Source organism: Colletotrichum orchidophilum (assembly GCF_001831195.1).
Source record: "Colletotrichum orchidophilum strain IMI 309357 chromosome Unknown Scaffold_230.1, whole genome shotgun sequence".
NCBI lineage: Eukaryota > Fungi > Ascomycota > Sordariomycetes > Glomerellales > Glomerellaceae > Colletotrichum > Colletotrichum orchidophilum.
In genome coordinates, this window is record NW_019173186.1 from 27,146 (window position 1) to 39,491 (window position 12,346).

Genomic DNA, 12,346 nt, shown 5'->3' on the forward strand with positions numbered 1-12,346 from the left:
AATTGACCTTGATCTAACAATCCTCTCGGGGCCATACACCGGCCTTCACCTATCCTCCACACGGATGTTGACATCCATCCCATCCACGCAGAAACCCAACTGCCTAGGCCCATCCTTGAGCTCAACCTCCCTCTTCACCCATCTGCCTCCTCTTGCCCCCTGGGCTCCGGCGGCTTCACCTCCCTCACCGCTCCTCTCCGCGGCCTCTTCCTCGTCGCTGCTGTCATCCGCATTCTCGTCTTCGTCGAACCCGCCAACGGGGTCCCATTCGCCAGTCTCCCACACCAGACGAAGCCTCAAGGGTTCTGTACCAAACAGCCTTCCCGCTATACCCTTGATGGCGTAGACGTCGCAAGACTTGGGGATGGTGGCCGTCTTGGTCGCTCGTTCTTGGCCATCTGGTGCAGCATGGGTGAAATGAACGGTGATCAAACGAGCCTCGAGGTAAGTAGGGTTGATCTCTTCACGGCGGATGATGTCTGGTGCACCGTAGATGTCACAGAGTTCCGTGTAGCGGGCGTGTTGGGCGATGACTTCGGGCCCGGCGGCTTCGGGTACTGAAGCGAGCTGTCTGGCAATGCGGGAGAGGTAGAACATATCTGCGTTTTCGTGGTCTTTGGCCGAGATCGCAGTGAAGTTTAGGGCTTTGAGTGAGGCGAGGCGGCCGATGGTAACCATGAATGCCTCGTCTGTAGACTTTGTCTGGTTATCTCCACCAGCGGCATCCGGGTCGGGACGGTCGTAGATTGGGTTATGGGCGAATCGAAGAGCTGTGAGGCCCGGGAATGACGAGGGAAGGGCATCTACAAAAGACCAGCTCGCGACGGCGTTATAGGATATATCCAAGTACTGCAAGCTCGGTGCAAATGTTGGGATCGGGCCGGAGGGAGAGGAGATGGTCGAGATGCTGTTGCCCTTGAGGTGGAGGTTGCGAAGGGACTTCAGGGACGACAGAGCCGCGACATCGGAGAAGGAGGTGAACTCGTTGAATTCAAGATCCAAGGTTGTGAGGGTCGCGGCGAGCGATCCGAACGAGACGCTTGGTAACACGGTCAACTGATTCAAGCTGCAGCTCCAAGTCTCAAGAGACGGGAATTTGCGGGCGAGCCCGCAAAGGGCTTCCCAGTCTAGCAATGTCTCCTCAAGCTCCAGCTCGGTAACCCTTGCAAATGCCTGCGTTTCTCCCGTCTCGATGACCCAGAAGCGATTACCGCTAAGGACAAGTCAGTTAAGACACGTCAAAAATGAAGATAGACAAAACATACTTGAGTCTCAGACTCTTCAGGCTGTCCAGCTCCTGGCAGATCTTGATGACCTGACTAAATCCCTCGAACAGATTTCTGCTGAGATCTAGCTCGCTTATAAGGGGGCTCGTGTCCCTGATGCTCTTATCCCCATCCACAACGTCTAACTGGATGCGTGTGCCATCGAGAATCACGATGGTTAAGTCCTCGACGCGCGCGAGCTGCCGGCGGATCTTGTCAAAGCCGACCTCCTCGGCAGGCTTCTTACCGAAGAAGACGATCTGAATCTCGGGCTCACGCCTCGAGACCGCCTCAGAGGCATACTTGCCGTGCAGCGCGGTGACGAAGCTTTGCGCGGCGTCGCTGCGGCGGGTTGGCCGCACAAATGAAGCAGCGGTGGGGGCTTTGGAGAGGCCTGCAGACGCTGTTAGAAACTCGACGTTGATGCAACGGCATACGGGGAAATGAGTCACATGAGAAGTACCGGACGTCTTTATGTTGGCCGTCGTGCTTCCCGCGCCCGGTGTCGTCCCATTCCACGCCGAGCCAGGTGCCTGATGTGCCGGCGACGGGCCCTATGTATCGAACAGTGCAGAGCGCATGATCGTAGGACAGTCGCTGACCGATGTAGTTATTGGACGACATCTGATAGCTCGGCAATTTGTCGTCACCGCTGAATTGTCCCAAATGCCGCGCGCATTTTTTGTGAACTTGATTTGGTGCTGTAGTGGGCAGGCAACAGACTGATCCACGAGGTTCGAGTGAGTGAGCTCTTTCACTGGAGCTGCTGACCCAAAAGGTCAAAATTGTTAGTGAGTGGCCTTGAACAATGAGCACCACTTTGAGATCTACCACATCGCAGCGAAAGGTTTCAGGGATTTTTGAAAGGCGTTTTCGACGTTTAGAATGCTTTGCTTAAATCTAAACTGATGTGTCCCAATATTTCATCCAAAAAATCCATTTTGTTACAACTTCGACTTGGGAGACTCCACAACCTTCAACAGCGCGCGACCGTTACTCAGAACGACCTTTCCGCCCTCAACCTTGGTCTGGAAGCGAACTTCTTCCCACCCATCCTTTACATCGCCTGTCCTCCAGGCATCTGTCACCAGCTTATCGCCAGGCATGACAGGGCTGGCGAAACGCGCCTGATACTCCTTGATGTTGGCAGGATCACTGCCACCCAGGGCCTTCAACAGGCCGTGAGCGGTCGAGTTCCAGGAGTACAATCCGTGCATGATAGCTCCGGGGAAGCCCATCTTCTTGCCCGGCTCCGGGGTCGCGTGCAGAGGGTTGTAGTCTCCATTGAGGCGGTACAGCAGTGCTGACTCCTTGTTTGTAGCCTGAGAGAACGTAGCGTCCGGCTTCTTGTCCTTCGGGGGAGGGAAGTTCTCGGTTGCGGGACCCTTCGGGCCGCCCCAGTTGCCCTGGGCGATGTAGAAGCTGCTGGTAATGACGCTGGCATAGACCTCGTTGCTGGGGAGCTCTACCAAATCGGTTTGGGTCTCAACGACGGAGCCGGGACGGCCCTTGTCGTAAACACCGAGGACCTTGGTTCGGACTTCGAACTTCTTGCCGGCTGAGGTGGTGGGAATGGTCTTGTGAAGCACGATCTTGCGCTGGCCGTCGACGACGCGGCGGGCATCGAACGAAGGAACGTTGGGGATCTGGACGGCCTTCTGTGCGGCGTAGAAGTCGATCACTTCCTGGGTGTTGCCCTTGAACGCTGGCTCGATATTAGCTGGGTCAATCGCAGTGCCGCTCGGAGTGGTTTGGCTCACTGAGAATAAGAGGGTAGGTAGGGAAGACAGCAAAATTGGGATGCAGCTCCTACAAGCAGATAGTCAGCAAGGAACAGTCGCAGGTGTCAGGCGAGGGGAGAAAACTTGCATAGAGGAAATGGAGCTCGTCGTCGGTGGCACCAATGGTATTCGCAAACAGCAGCACATCGCGCTTCACCCAGGAGACATCCTGGCGAGGGTACTCAAATCCAACACCGGGGCCGCTCATTGTGAAGTTTTCTGTGGGAGTCTGCGTGGTGTACAGCCAGGTAGTAATGCAGTCCGAGTCTAAATTGCAATTGCAAAGGATGGGGGGTAAGATTTAGACAGAGTTGCACCTCGGCCGAGCTCTGGGGATTTCGCGACGGTTTTAACAGTCGCTGGCCAAGCTGCCCTCGGCGTAGCTATGGTCAGCTAACCGGGTAGCTAACCGGACAGAGAGGGCAGCTCCAGTGGCAGTGAAACGCAGGCCGCCAATGCCGAGGTTCAAATGTGGGGGTGGAGTTGCGCCATCTTGGGTTTTACCCCGGATCTCGAGTTCGGGATCTAAGGCCGCCGAGTCGAAGGATCCCCAGAGGAGACTAGTGCGTATGCTTCCTCTTATCTATCACTAATCTGGCTTGTCATGGTTCATGTTGGCGGGGAGCCTCGTGAAGCAGGTTGAAAAGAGTTACTGTTACGATTTATCGAAGGTGCAGAGGTTCCTTGTGCTGTCGCTTGACGTCAGAGGTCGGCCAATACCAGCTCCGACTGCCTGGGGAGCTTCCGAAGGGTGTACCTTCCTTCACTTATTCGTCTGAACCGAGCTCCTTCCTTCACCTACAGGTCCTTCCAACTACCTACCTTCCTAACCATAACTCAAATTTGCTCCAGTCCTTGATCTACCCAGCAAAAACTTCTGCTTTGCACCACCCAGATTATTTCCACTTAAAAGAGCAAACCCTCTATTGCCTCGCCCAAACCATCTCCCCTTCATCGCCGACGTGTTATTCGTGAGTCTTACACAAAGTCACGATGGCGCCTCCGAAAGCGGCACAGCTTCAAAAGGGCCGCGGTCTGAATCTGGCCAAGCCCTTCGACCAAGACACTCGAAGGATCTTGGAAAAGACCGTCAACAGCCTGCTCCGCAAGAGAGGCAAGGTGGACAGCAAGATGACGAAGGTCTTGGAGCGTCTCGGTCAGTCTAGCGATGTCCAGTACCAGCAAGAGTCGCTTCTTCAGTTCTCACTACGCATGAAGGCCAAGGAGATCAAGTTCATTCGTCGCCAAAGCAAAGTTCTGAATGATAGACAGAAGCTGCTGGACATGGATCCCTCGGACGCCAGAGCGCGCGATGTCGACTTACTCAAGAGCCTGTTGTCGAGATTGATAGATGAAGTCAGCACCTCGAGCGAAGAACCAAAGCAGAATTCAAAGGACGGCGACATTTCCTCTATCGACTGGGACTCCGAAGACTCGGCAGATGAGAAGGACGGTTACCACAATGCCCTCGAAAATGACCTGAGCGCCAGTCCTATGGTGCTGAAGGCTGTGAGCACCGAGTCCTAGAAGGGCGAGGGTGCCGCGGTAATTGACGTAACCAAGAATGAGAAGCGAAAACGCGATGACGATACCCCGCAGTCTTCCAAGAAGAAGAAAAACGGACACATTGGTAAGGATACTACGCAGTCAGCTCTCGACATTACACCGAAGGGCGAGTTCCAGCCACTTGCAGGCAAGGGTGAGCCCGACAGTGGCGATAAGCCGAAGAAGAAGCACGGGAAGTCCGAGAGTATTTCATTCAACGAGATGAACAACGAGGAGCAACACGATTCCCCGAAGACCAACTCAGGCGGCAACACCAATCAAGACGTCGAGCATGGTGGAAACACTGGCTCCGATTATGATCTCACAAAGGCACAGAAGAAAAAGAAGAAGTCAAAGTCCGGCGTGGCTCATGTTATTAAGCATGGCATCGAGTCCGGCGCCACTGAGGCTCCTTCCAGCCACCAGAAGGCCGAGGTCCATAAAAATGCGTTCGCTTCGACCGTTGACATCAAGGGAGGAAGGAATAAGAAGAAGCATAAAAGGTCGCATTCCATTGTTGAAGTTGATTTCGGCAAAGAGGAGCAAGGCAGTAGTCCCAGGGTCGCCACCACTGCGGAGGTTTCCGAGGAGAACAAGTCTGTGCCCACCGACGAGGTCAAGAATGACAAGAGAAAGAAGAAGCAGAATAAGAGCAAGTATGAAGAGTTCGCACACACTATTCCAGTCATAGACGACGTCAAGGAACAAAAGCGGCTGAAAGTGGCCGAAGCTAGCCCTGGCAGCAAGAGCGCCAAGAATTCCGAGGCACTCATGAAGGACAAGAAACCCAAAACGGAGAAAAACTTCGTGCACCACACCACTGTCAGGAAGAATCAGGCCAAGTCCGAGCCAGAGAAATCGGTTCACAACACAGTTGTTGCTGAGCTCACGATCATCCAGGGAAGGAAGAAGAAGAAGAAATTGCGGAGCAAGTCGCTCGTATTTGCCAAGGAGGACGACCATGCCGTCACGCCTGACAAGACCGAGGATATGAAGCACTCCATCCATGATTCTCAGAAGGCGACCTTATTCCCCAATGCAACTTTGAAGGGCCCCACTCCCATCCATCCTCCGTTGCCCCCGGTCACACCGGTCTATCGGGGACCATTCATTCAAACAGCTGGCCGTGCGCTTTTTAATCCGTTCTCGAACTTGAAGCCATTTAGCATCCAGCATCTTGGGCCTAGCTCCGTTCGTTCCAAGACTACGGAGAGCACTGAGGAGTCGCCGAAAGTCCCGGATGGTCAGACCTGGGTTCTTGACACTACTGGCTCGCGCAAGAGGCAGAAAAAGAGCCACGGAGACGACGCGAAGAGCGTGACCATGACCATTGGTAAGGTTGACACTCCGCACAAGGTTGACCAGGGTTCCCCCACGCCCCCTCCCAAGAAAGAGCAGAAGAAAAGAGGACGGCCTCTCGCACCCATGAGCTCTCAACCCGCGATTTCGGCCGGCCAGATGTCCATCACAGGCGTTCGTGCCAGCAGTGATTTGGCTGCGCTCCTGGGCAACCCCAAGCGAGCCAAGAAGCTTCAGAAGGTGCTCAAAGAGGATAAGGCAACGCTCGAGCAAGAGAAGAAGAGTTGGTTCGAGGCAATGGGCTTTCAGTACAAGGACTGAGCTATTGACCTTCCAAACTTGGAAGGAAGATTGTGTTGGAATGCAGTATCACGCAACGAACGCCGTTAAGAGTTTTGTGTCGACATGATGCTTTTGACGAGGGCTGTGTGGTACATTTTTAGTGTACTACTAGTAGATGAGAACCGATTCAAGATATGCCAACTGAAATGTCCACCGTGTAACGGCTCACTGCTGCGTCACGACCCGTACTTTATGTGAAAATTGTGGAAAAAATGAAGAAAGTAAAACACAGGAAACTTCATTTCAGAACTCGGCCGTTTCGTGGGGCCAGAGTCTCGTATTACTGTACAAAGAGTGTAGATCCTTAGATCGCCCAGATTCCAATCCGCGGCTTCAACCGTTAATAAACACAGAAGAGACTTTCCATCAAAATCGTCCCTTGTTGCGGTCACATTCCTCCAAGAATCTGTAGATGCCCTCCAGCCCTTGATATCCATCGGAGCAATGCTCACTGGTCTTCGGGGTGGGCGACAGACTTTCATATCCCTCAGGATCTGACATCCAAGAACGCTCTTCCATCTCTTCCATGAACGCCTCTTCCAAGTCGACGTCGATGCCTGAAAGTGACCGAAGTGAACCGCCGGGCGAAGTGATGGTTTTCACATCGTCGTCAGGCGCGTGCGGGAACTGGAGCGCCATCAGGACGCCATTTTCGGTTTCGAAGTCGGCGTCTTGCCCGACGATACCTCGCTGAACGCCAGCATCATCACATAGTCGCTCGACAGTCTCGGCGTCGACCCCGGGGAATCGCACTCGAAGCACGCTTTTCTTTTCCATCGTGATGGGTAAATCGCCTAAGATGGCAAGCCTTTTAAGGTCGGCGAAAACGACGGCAAGGTCCTTGAGGGCGCGGGCAAAGTCAATGGACAGGACGTCGAGGAAGCCATCCTCGTTGAGGGTGGTGGTGGGGGGATCCTCGGCGTTAGCGGAGGTGAAACCCGCAGCGGCGGCCGTGGCCAGGGGGCTGAGGGCCGTGACTGTGGGGCTGATGTGGAAGTCTACAAAGGAGCCGGGGTTACCGCGAGTGGCACCCATCATCTTAACGTACGCGGCCTGCTCAACTTCCGAGACAGAGCGATAGCGCTTTTCGCCGCGGGCGTTGAGGCCGTCGTATTGCACCCTTTTTCCAGAGAGGCAGAAGGCACGCATCGCGACGGAGACGTTCTGGATGACCTGCGCGGGCGCTGCGGGCGTGTGCGAGAAGTAGCGAGCCCCGCCGCCGACGCTGTAGCCGCCTTGGGTACGGGCAATGGCGCCGCCGGTGAGGTTTGGTCGGAGGGTGCTCGCGAATGGCGCGCGGCCAGTCATCTGGCCGACGCGGCGGGAGGTGTTTGAGCTCGGAAATGATGTCCGGCTGAAGCGTGCGCTACCCGAACTACTGGGGCCGTTACTGCCGCTCGTAGAGATCCATCGCCGAACGGTATTGTTGATGCTCTGGGTTGAGTACCAGCGTCCCGCGCGCTTCTGTCTAAGAAGAGCGGCCGGGTGGATGGGCTGTCGACCGGTCGGCGTCGTGCGGATGGGAATGTGTGCGAGCTCGGCCTCGACGGCGGGGCGGGTTGCGTTGGCGAGCTTGGTTCGTATCATCTTCGTCGTTCTGGTGATGCCCACGCGGAGGAGGCGTAGGGCTGCTGGAGCCCATATACCCCCCGCGGCAGACATTCTGGCGGGTTTTTTAGAGGTGACTCCTAGGAGATCACGACTGGTAAAAAGACGTCTAGCTTGAGTCGAGTAAAGTCGTGCCTGGAGCTTAGTACTCGGGAAAGGAAGAAGGGTTGTTGGAGTGTACGGGAGATCGCGGGGAGCACTTATAAGGCGGGAGGCGATTAGATAGACTTCGCCACCTGAGGTTGTCAGCACAGATTCCCGAAAGCACTGCCACAGTTGGGATGCAGGTGGAAACAGCTCGCGCTAGTCTATGATAGGCTAGCTTCTTCTCGCGAGGCAAGACCCCCACTCTGGACTTTTTTCTTTCCTTTAAATTTTCCACGAAGCTCTTCCAACCGCTGCAGACTTCTTTCCTACATTCGCATCAAGGTCAGTCACCAAGACCTTCCATCTGCCTGCACTCGCTTTGGTGCGCTACAGGCAGGCAGGTGGATGGATGCAAAAGGGGTAAGCTTTTATTTTCCTTCTCACGAGAGTTCGTTCACCTGGTTTCTTTTGTCTTTTTGCGATGATGATTGGAAACAACATTGAACAATCCAAATCAGACCTTTCCATGGTGTCACACTTTTCTTAGAACTGAGCAAATTCTTGCGCAGCTACTTGTCATCCGCATTTACGGGTCATGGGTTGAAGCTAATGTGCAGCAGAACTGTTATCCTTGGAGTCCTCATCACTTCAAACTTTGAAGTACTTGCTCCTGACAATATTTCAAAAGGTTCGTTCGCACCATTCCCGTCTCTCCAGCACGCTCCCTTCCCTCCTTCCTCTATATGATGAACACTTCGTACACCATAGGGATTCCTCATGCAGAATACATAATGTTGAATCCGGTGCAATAGTTTCAGCCTTGTCTGATCTAGAGCCAAAATTTTACCTTCTTTGCTCTCGCAACTATCCAGATGGCATCCATGCTAACATCAGTTGGATAGGTAAATTCACAATGCTCAAGCTCCATCTGACGGCCTCGCCTTCACACTTCCCTACCCACAAGCAATCACCACATATGAGGAAGATTTGAACGAACGGGCGGACATAAACGAACTTCGACGCCCCTCACCAGAAACAAACAGAGCGTACAAACTCTGTGGTGTTGGGTGTCGGGGCTTCTTGTTGAGATCGATCGTCAACTGATAGTGGTTACCAATTTCTCTTGGTCTCACGGGTCCGTTCCCTCCGCCTTCGCGGAAGAGGGATCTCCTGAAGGCTTGCGTCATGTGGTTGAGACCAGCAATGCTGACTGTCCACAACGCAGGTAAACAATTTCTTCTTCTGCTCCTAGGCAGCAAACGGCGTTCTGTCTCTCAATACTATGATGATTTGATCAAGTATTCACACTGTTTGACTGGCACTCACTTCGGTGTTTGCTGGACATGAACACAATTAACACTTTCTGATATTGAGGTAATTCGAACCACGCGCCTTACTTTCTAGACACTCTCACTGACTCACTAAAGACCATCGATTTGGTGTTTGTTTCACACTACACTGACAAGTCGCTGACCCGCGACATAGGTAATATGCTTGTATTGAAGACTACGTTGCTACGACACCTAATGGTAGGTCAATTATTCTTATTTTTTCCAAACACCCACCCCCCGTCTCACGGATGACCTTTTATTAGCTCTAGTACTGAGTTCATCACTGAAAGAAAAAAAATAACCGATTCACCTTGGAGAACTGATCGAGACCTGTCATTTTCTACATATGTTTTGCAACTGATTAGCGGAACTTTGGCTAACTGGGCAATTTTAGGAACCTTGGTTCTCGATGAGACCTGAACCACTCCCGTAGCTTGACATGTAAAAATAAAATTCATATCATAACATTTTCTGTCGCTTCGCTGTATAATTTTGTAATGATGCGTTCCCTCCCTTAACGTCTATAACCCTTGCGCCGGTCTTCAGTAGCACAATGCGGCTCAGACACACCTAGTGCTTGAGCTGTAGACGGGCATTCATACCCACAATGCACCGGATCAAATCCCAATCGCCGTGCGCGCCGACCCAGTCCGTGACAATGATGCCCGTCGCTGCATCGCCAACGTTGAGCTGATGGGGGCCCTTGCCCGGCTCGCCGTGGCGTATGCAGAGATACTCAATGACAGCGGGATTCACCTTGGCGGCGATGCGCTCAGGCCAGCAGGTGGCGTTGAAGAAGTTGCTCGCGCTCAAAAAGTTGACGAAGAAGGGCAGCGGCGGCGCATTGGCATTGAAGTCGGGCATGCCAGGGAGGTGGAAGAGCTGCTCGGCGGCGCGCTCGAGCTGGCCATGGGAGAAGTTGATCTTCTTCTCGACGTTTGTCGACTGGTCAATCTCGTAAAAGTCCTGGACGCGGATGAGGCCGCCGCTGACGGTGCCGTCCTCGCAGTTGTCGGGCCAGTTCTGGGCGTCGATTGCCCACCCCCGGCCGTCATGCTCGCCGCGTAGGGCTTCGTCGAGGCCGAAACGGCGGATCAGCACGATGCGCCCGCGGCAGTCGCCGAGGTGCGGGATGCGCGGCTCGACGAACCAACGGTGGGCGTCGCGGCCGACATAGCGGTCGCGGAGATACCGGCTGAGCTGCTCGTCGTTGCCCTTGCCCGTGCCCTCGCGCTTGACGGACATGAGGACCGTCTCGGAGGGGTTCGCTTCCAGATAGGCGTAGATGTCGGAGAGCATGTCTGCAAAGTACTTGTTGCCGGTCAAGGAGATGGGGAAGGCGGAGTGAACGAGTGTGAGGTCGTCGTTATCCTGGGAGGCGGAGACTCTGATATCGAGGAAGCGGACGCCGTTGTCGAGCTGCTCGCGGACGCCGACGGCCTGGCAGCGTACTGATGGCAGCGCCGTGTAACATGTCGGTGAGTTGTGGGTGCCGGGGATGGAGAGGAGAGGAAGCGGGTATTCGTCGCGCAGCTCGTGCATCCAGGCATTGAGGTTTGCGGACGACATGATGGCCAGGAATGCGCCAGTGGTCACATAGACGGCCGTCAGCTCCAGAGGCGCATCGCCAAGCTTCTTCATGACAGAAGAGCGGTTGGTGGGGCTCGGGGCGTCGATCTCATAACGATAGCCTTCGATTTCGAACTGTAGACGAACAACATCGTGGTTGCCGGTGTCTGGTGCGCCAATCTCGGAGCCAGCGATGGCGAATGGCTCGACATGAACGTCGACATCCTCGGTCTGGTGGGCATCTCCCTTGGCGTGGGTCTCTTTGGTGGTGAAGTTGGTCGCATTCATGAATGAGCCAATGGTACCAAAGGTGTTGCCGAGGAAGTCTCCGGTGCGCTTCCTCTCGCCCTCGAAGCGTTCGACACGCTTGAGGGTGACTGGGAGGGCCGTGAGGTTGCGGATCGTGAGGTTTGTCATGGCGACGGTCTCGAGCAAGGGGGAGGAGGGGGAGGGAAGAAGAAGTGAGAAGCAATTACCCATCGTGGACAGGATTTAGAGCCCCTCAGCGGGCTTCATGTACGCGTGTTCCGGGGTACAGAGCCGTCTTGGAAGGCTTGGGAGGGCCGTTACTTGCATGTAAAATGGGGCTCTCTGGAGCTGGGCTGACCTACGGCCAAGGAAGGGGGGTTGCAGCGGTTGGCTGGGTGGGATTGTACGTCTCGTCGGGATGCATGCCGGTGAGGTACCTGAAGTTCAGCTCAGCTTGGCCGGGCTCCCTCCCAGCAACAAGTCAGGCAATACCGCAACCAAGGTCCGTCTAGGTGTCCTTGACGACTTGGTGCGATTGACGTCTCAATATGATGCGCGGTAGGCTGTAGCGCTGTTGGTTTTGAATAGAGCTGGCCGCTAGTGTCCTGAAAGTGGACACGATTCGCCAGCGGTGACAGAGAGAAGCGGTTCTTGCAATTGGCGCCGCTTATTGGGCCGTTGGGGGTTGCTAGTTGCGTAGTGTAAGAGAGTTGAAATTGGGGTGTTCTTGGTTGTTCCCACCTATGCCATGGTTTAGCGGAGACGGGATGGTTTGGGGACTGACGGCGACAGTTCGGACCGAAGTGCAGCTGAATTGTGTCGAGGGGGGGGAAGAAGGGGAAACCTGTAGCAGACTTGAAGTGAGCGGGCCTGTTGTCCGTCTCGTGAACCAAGGTTGATCAAGATCTGGTGCTTAAAGTTGGTCGAGTCTAAAGAAGAGACGATTCGGCCGCCAACGGGGAATAAGGAGGCGGTGTTTAGGTTCCCCCAGAACGCACGTCCTTTGGCCTCATGGTGGATTACAGCGGGCAGGGCGGCCTATGATGTCTCTGCATTAATCCCTGAGGTAGTCAAGGTTAAATAAATCCACCTGGTAAATGCCAACTTCGTGGGCCTGAGCAACTTCTCTTCTTGGCAACCACACCATTTCCCTTCAACATGCTTAGCAGGACTCCAGCATATACATTGAAGTTTATGGCGCCTCGGCCTGTTTCTCTAATGCCAAATAGCTCAGTGGTTGAGATAGACCACTCACCCTTCTCACCCCCCC

General features: G+C 54.4%; 4 protein-coding genes across 4 annotated transcripts; 1 reads left to right on the forward strand and 3 right to left on the reverse strand.

Moving 5' to 3' along the window:
• Positions 1 to 45: 45 nt before the first annotated feature.
• Positions 46 to 3,254, reverse strand: CORC01_14018 (CAP-Gly domain-containing protein; the record flags this gene model as incomplete). Its single annotated transcript, XM_022625631.1, has 5 exons — positions 46 to 1,213; positions 1,266 to 1,659; positions 1,718 to 1,917; positions 2,223 to 2,970; positions 3,131 to 3,254. The coding sequence occupies 5 exons, from the start codon at positions 3,252 to 3,254 to the stop codon at positions 46 to 48; spliced, it is 2,634 nt and encodes an 877-aa protein (XP_022467865.1).
• Positions 3,255 to 4,039: 785 nt separating this feature from the next.
• On the forward strand, positions 4,040 to 6,211 carry CORC01_14019 (uncharacterized protein; the record flags this gene model as incomplete). Its single annotated transcript, XM_022625632.1, has 2 exons — positions 4,040 to 4,555; positions 4,610 to 6,211. 2 exons carry the CDS (start codon positions 4,040 to 4,042, stop codon positions 6,209 to 6,211), a joined length of 2,118 nt encoding a protein of 705 aa, XP_022467866.1.
• Positions 6,212 to 6,598: 387 nt separating this feature from the next.
• CORC01_14020 (casein kinase II beta 2 subunit) lies at positions 6,599 to 7,894 on the reverse strand (the record flags this gene model as incomplete). Its single annotated transcript, XM_022625633.1, has 1 exon — positions 6,599 to 7,894. One exon carries the CDS (start codon positions 7,892 to 7,894, stop codon positions 6,599 to 6,601), a length of 1,296 nt encoding a protein of 431 aa, XP_022467867.1.
• A 1,934-nt stretch (positions 7,895 to 9,828) lies between these two features.
• Positions 9,829 to 11,307, reverse strand: CORC01_14021 (phosphatidylinositol-specific phospholipase C; the record flags this gene model as incomplete). The annotated part of the gene is made up of 1 exon (XM_022625634.1): positions 9,829 to 11,307. The coding sequence occupies one exon, from the start codon at positions 11,305 to 11,307 to the stop codon at positions 9,829 to 9,831; it is 1,479 nt and encodes a 492-aa protein (XP_022467868.1).
• Between the last annotated feature and the right edge of the window lie 1,039 nt (positions 11,308 to 12,346).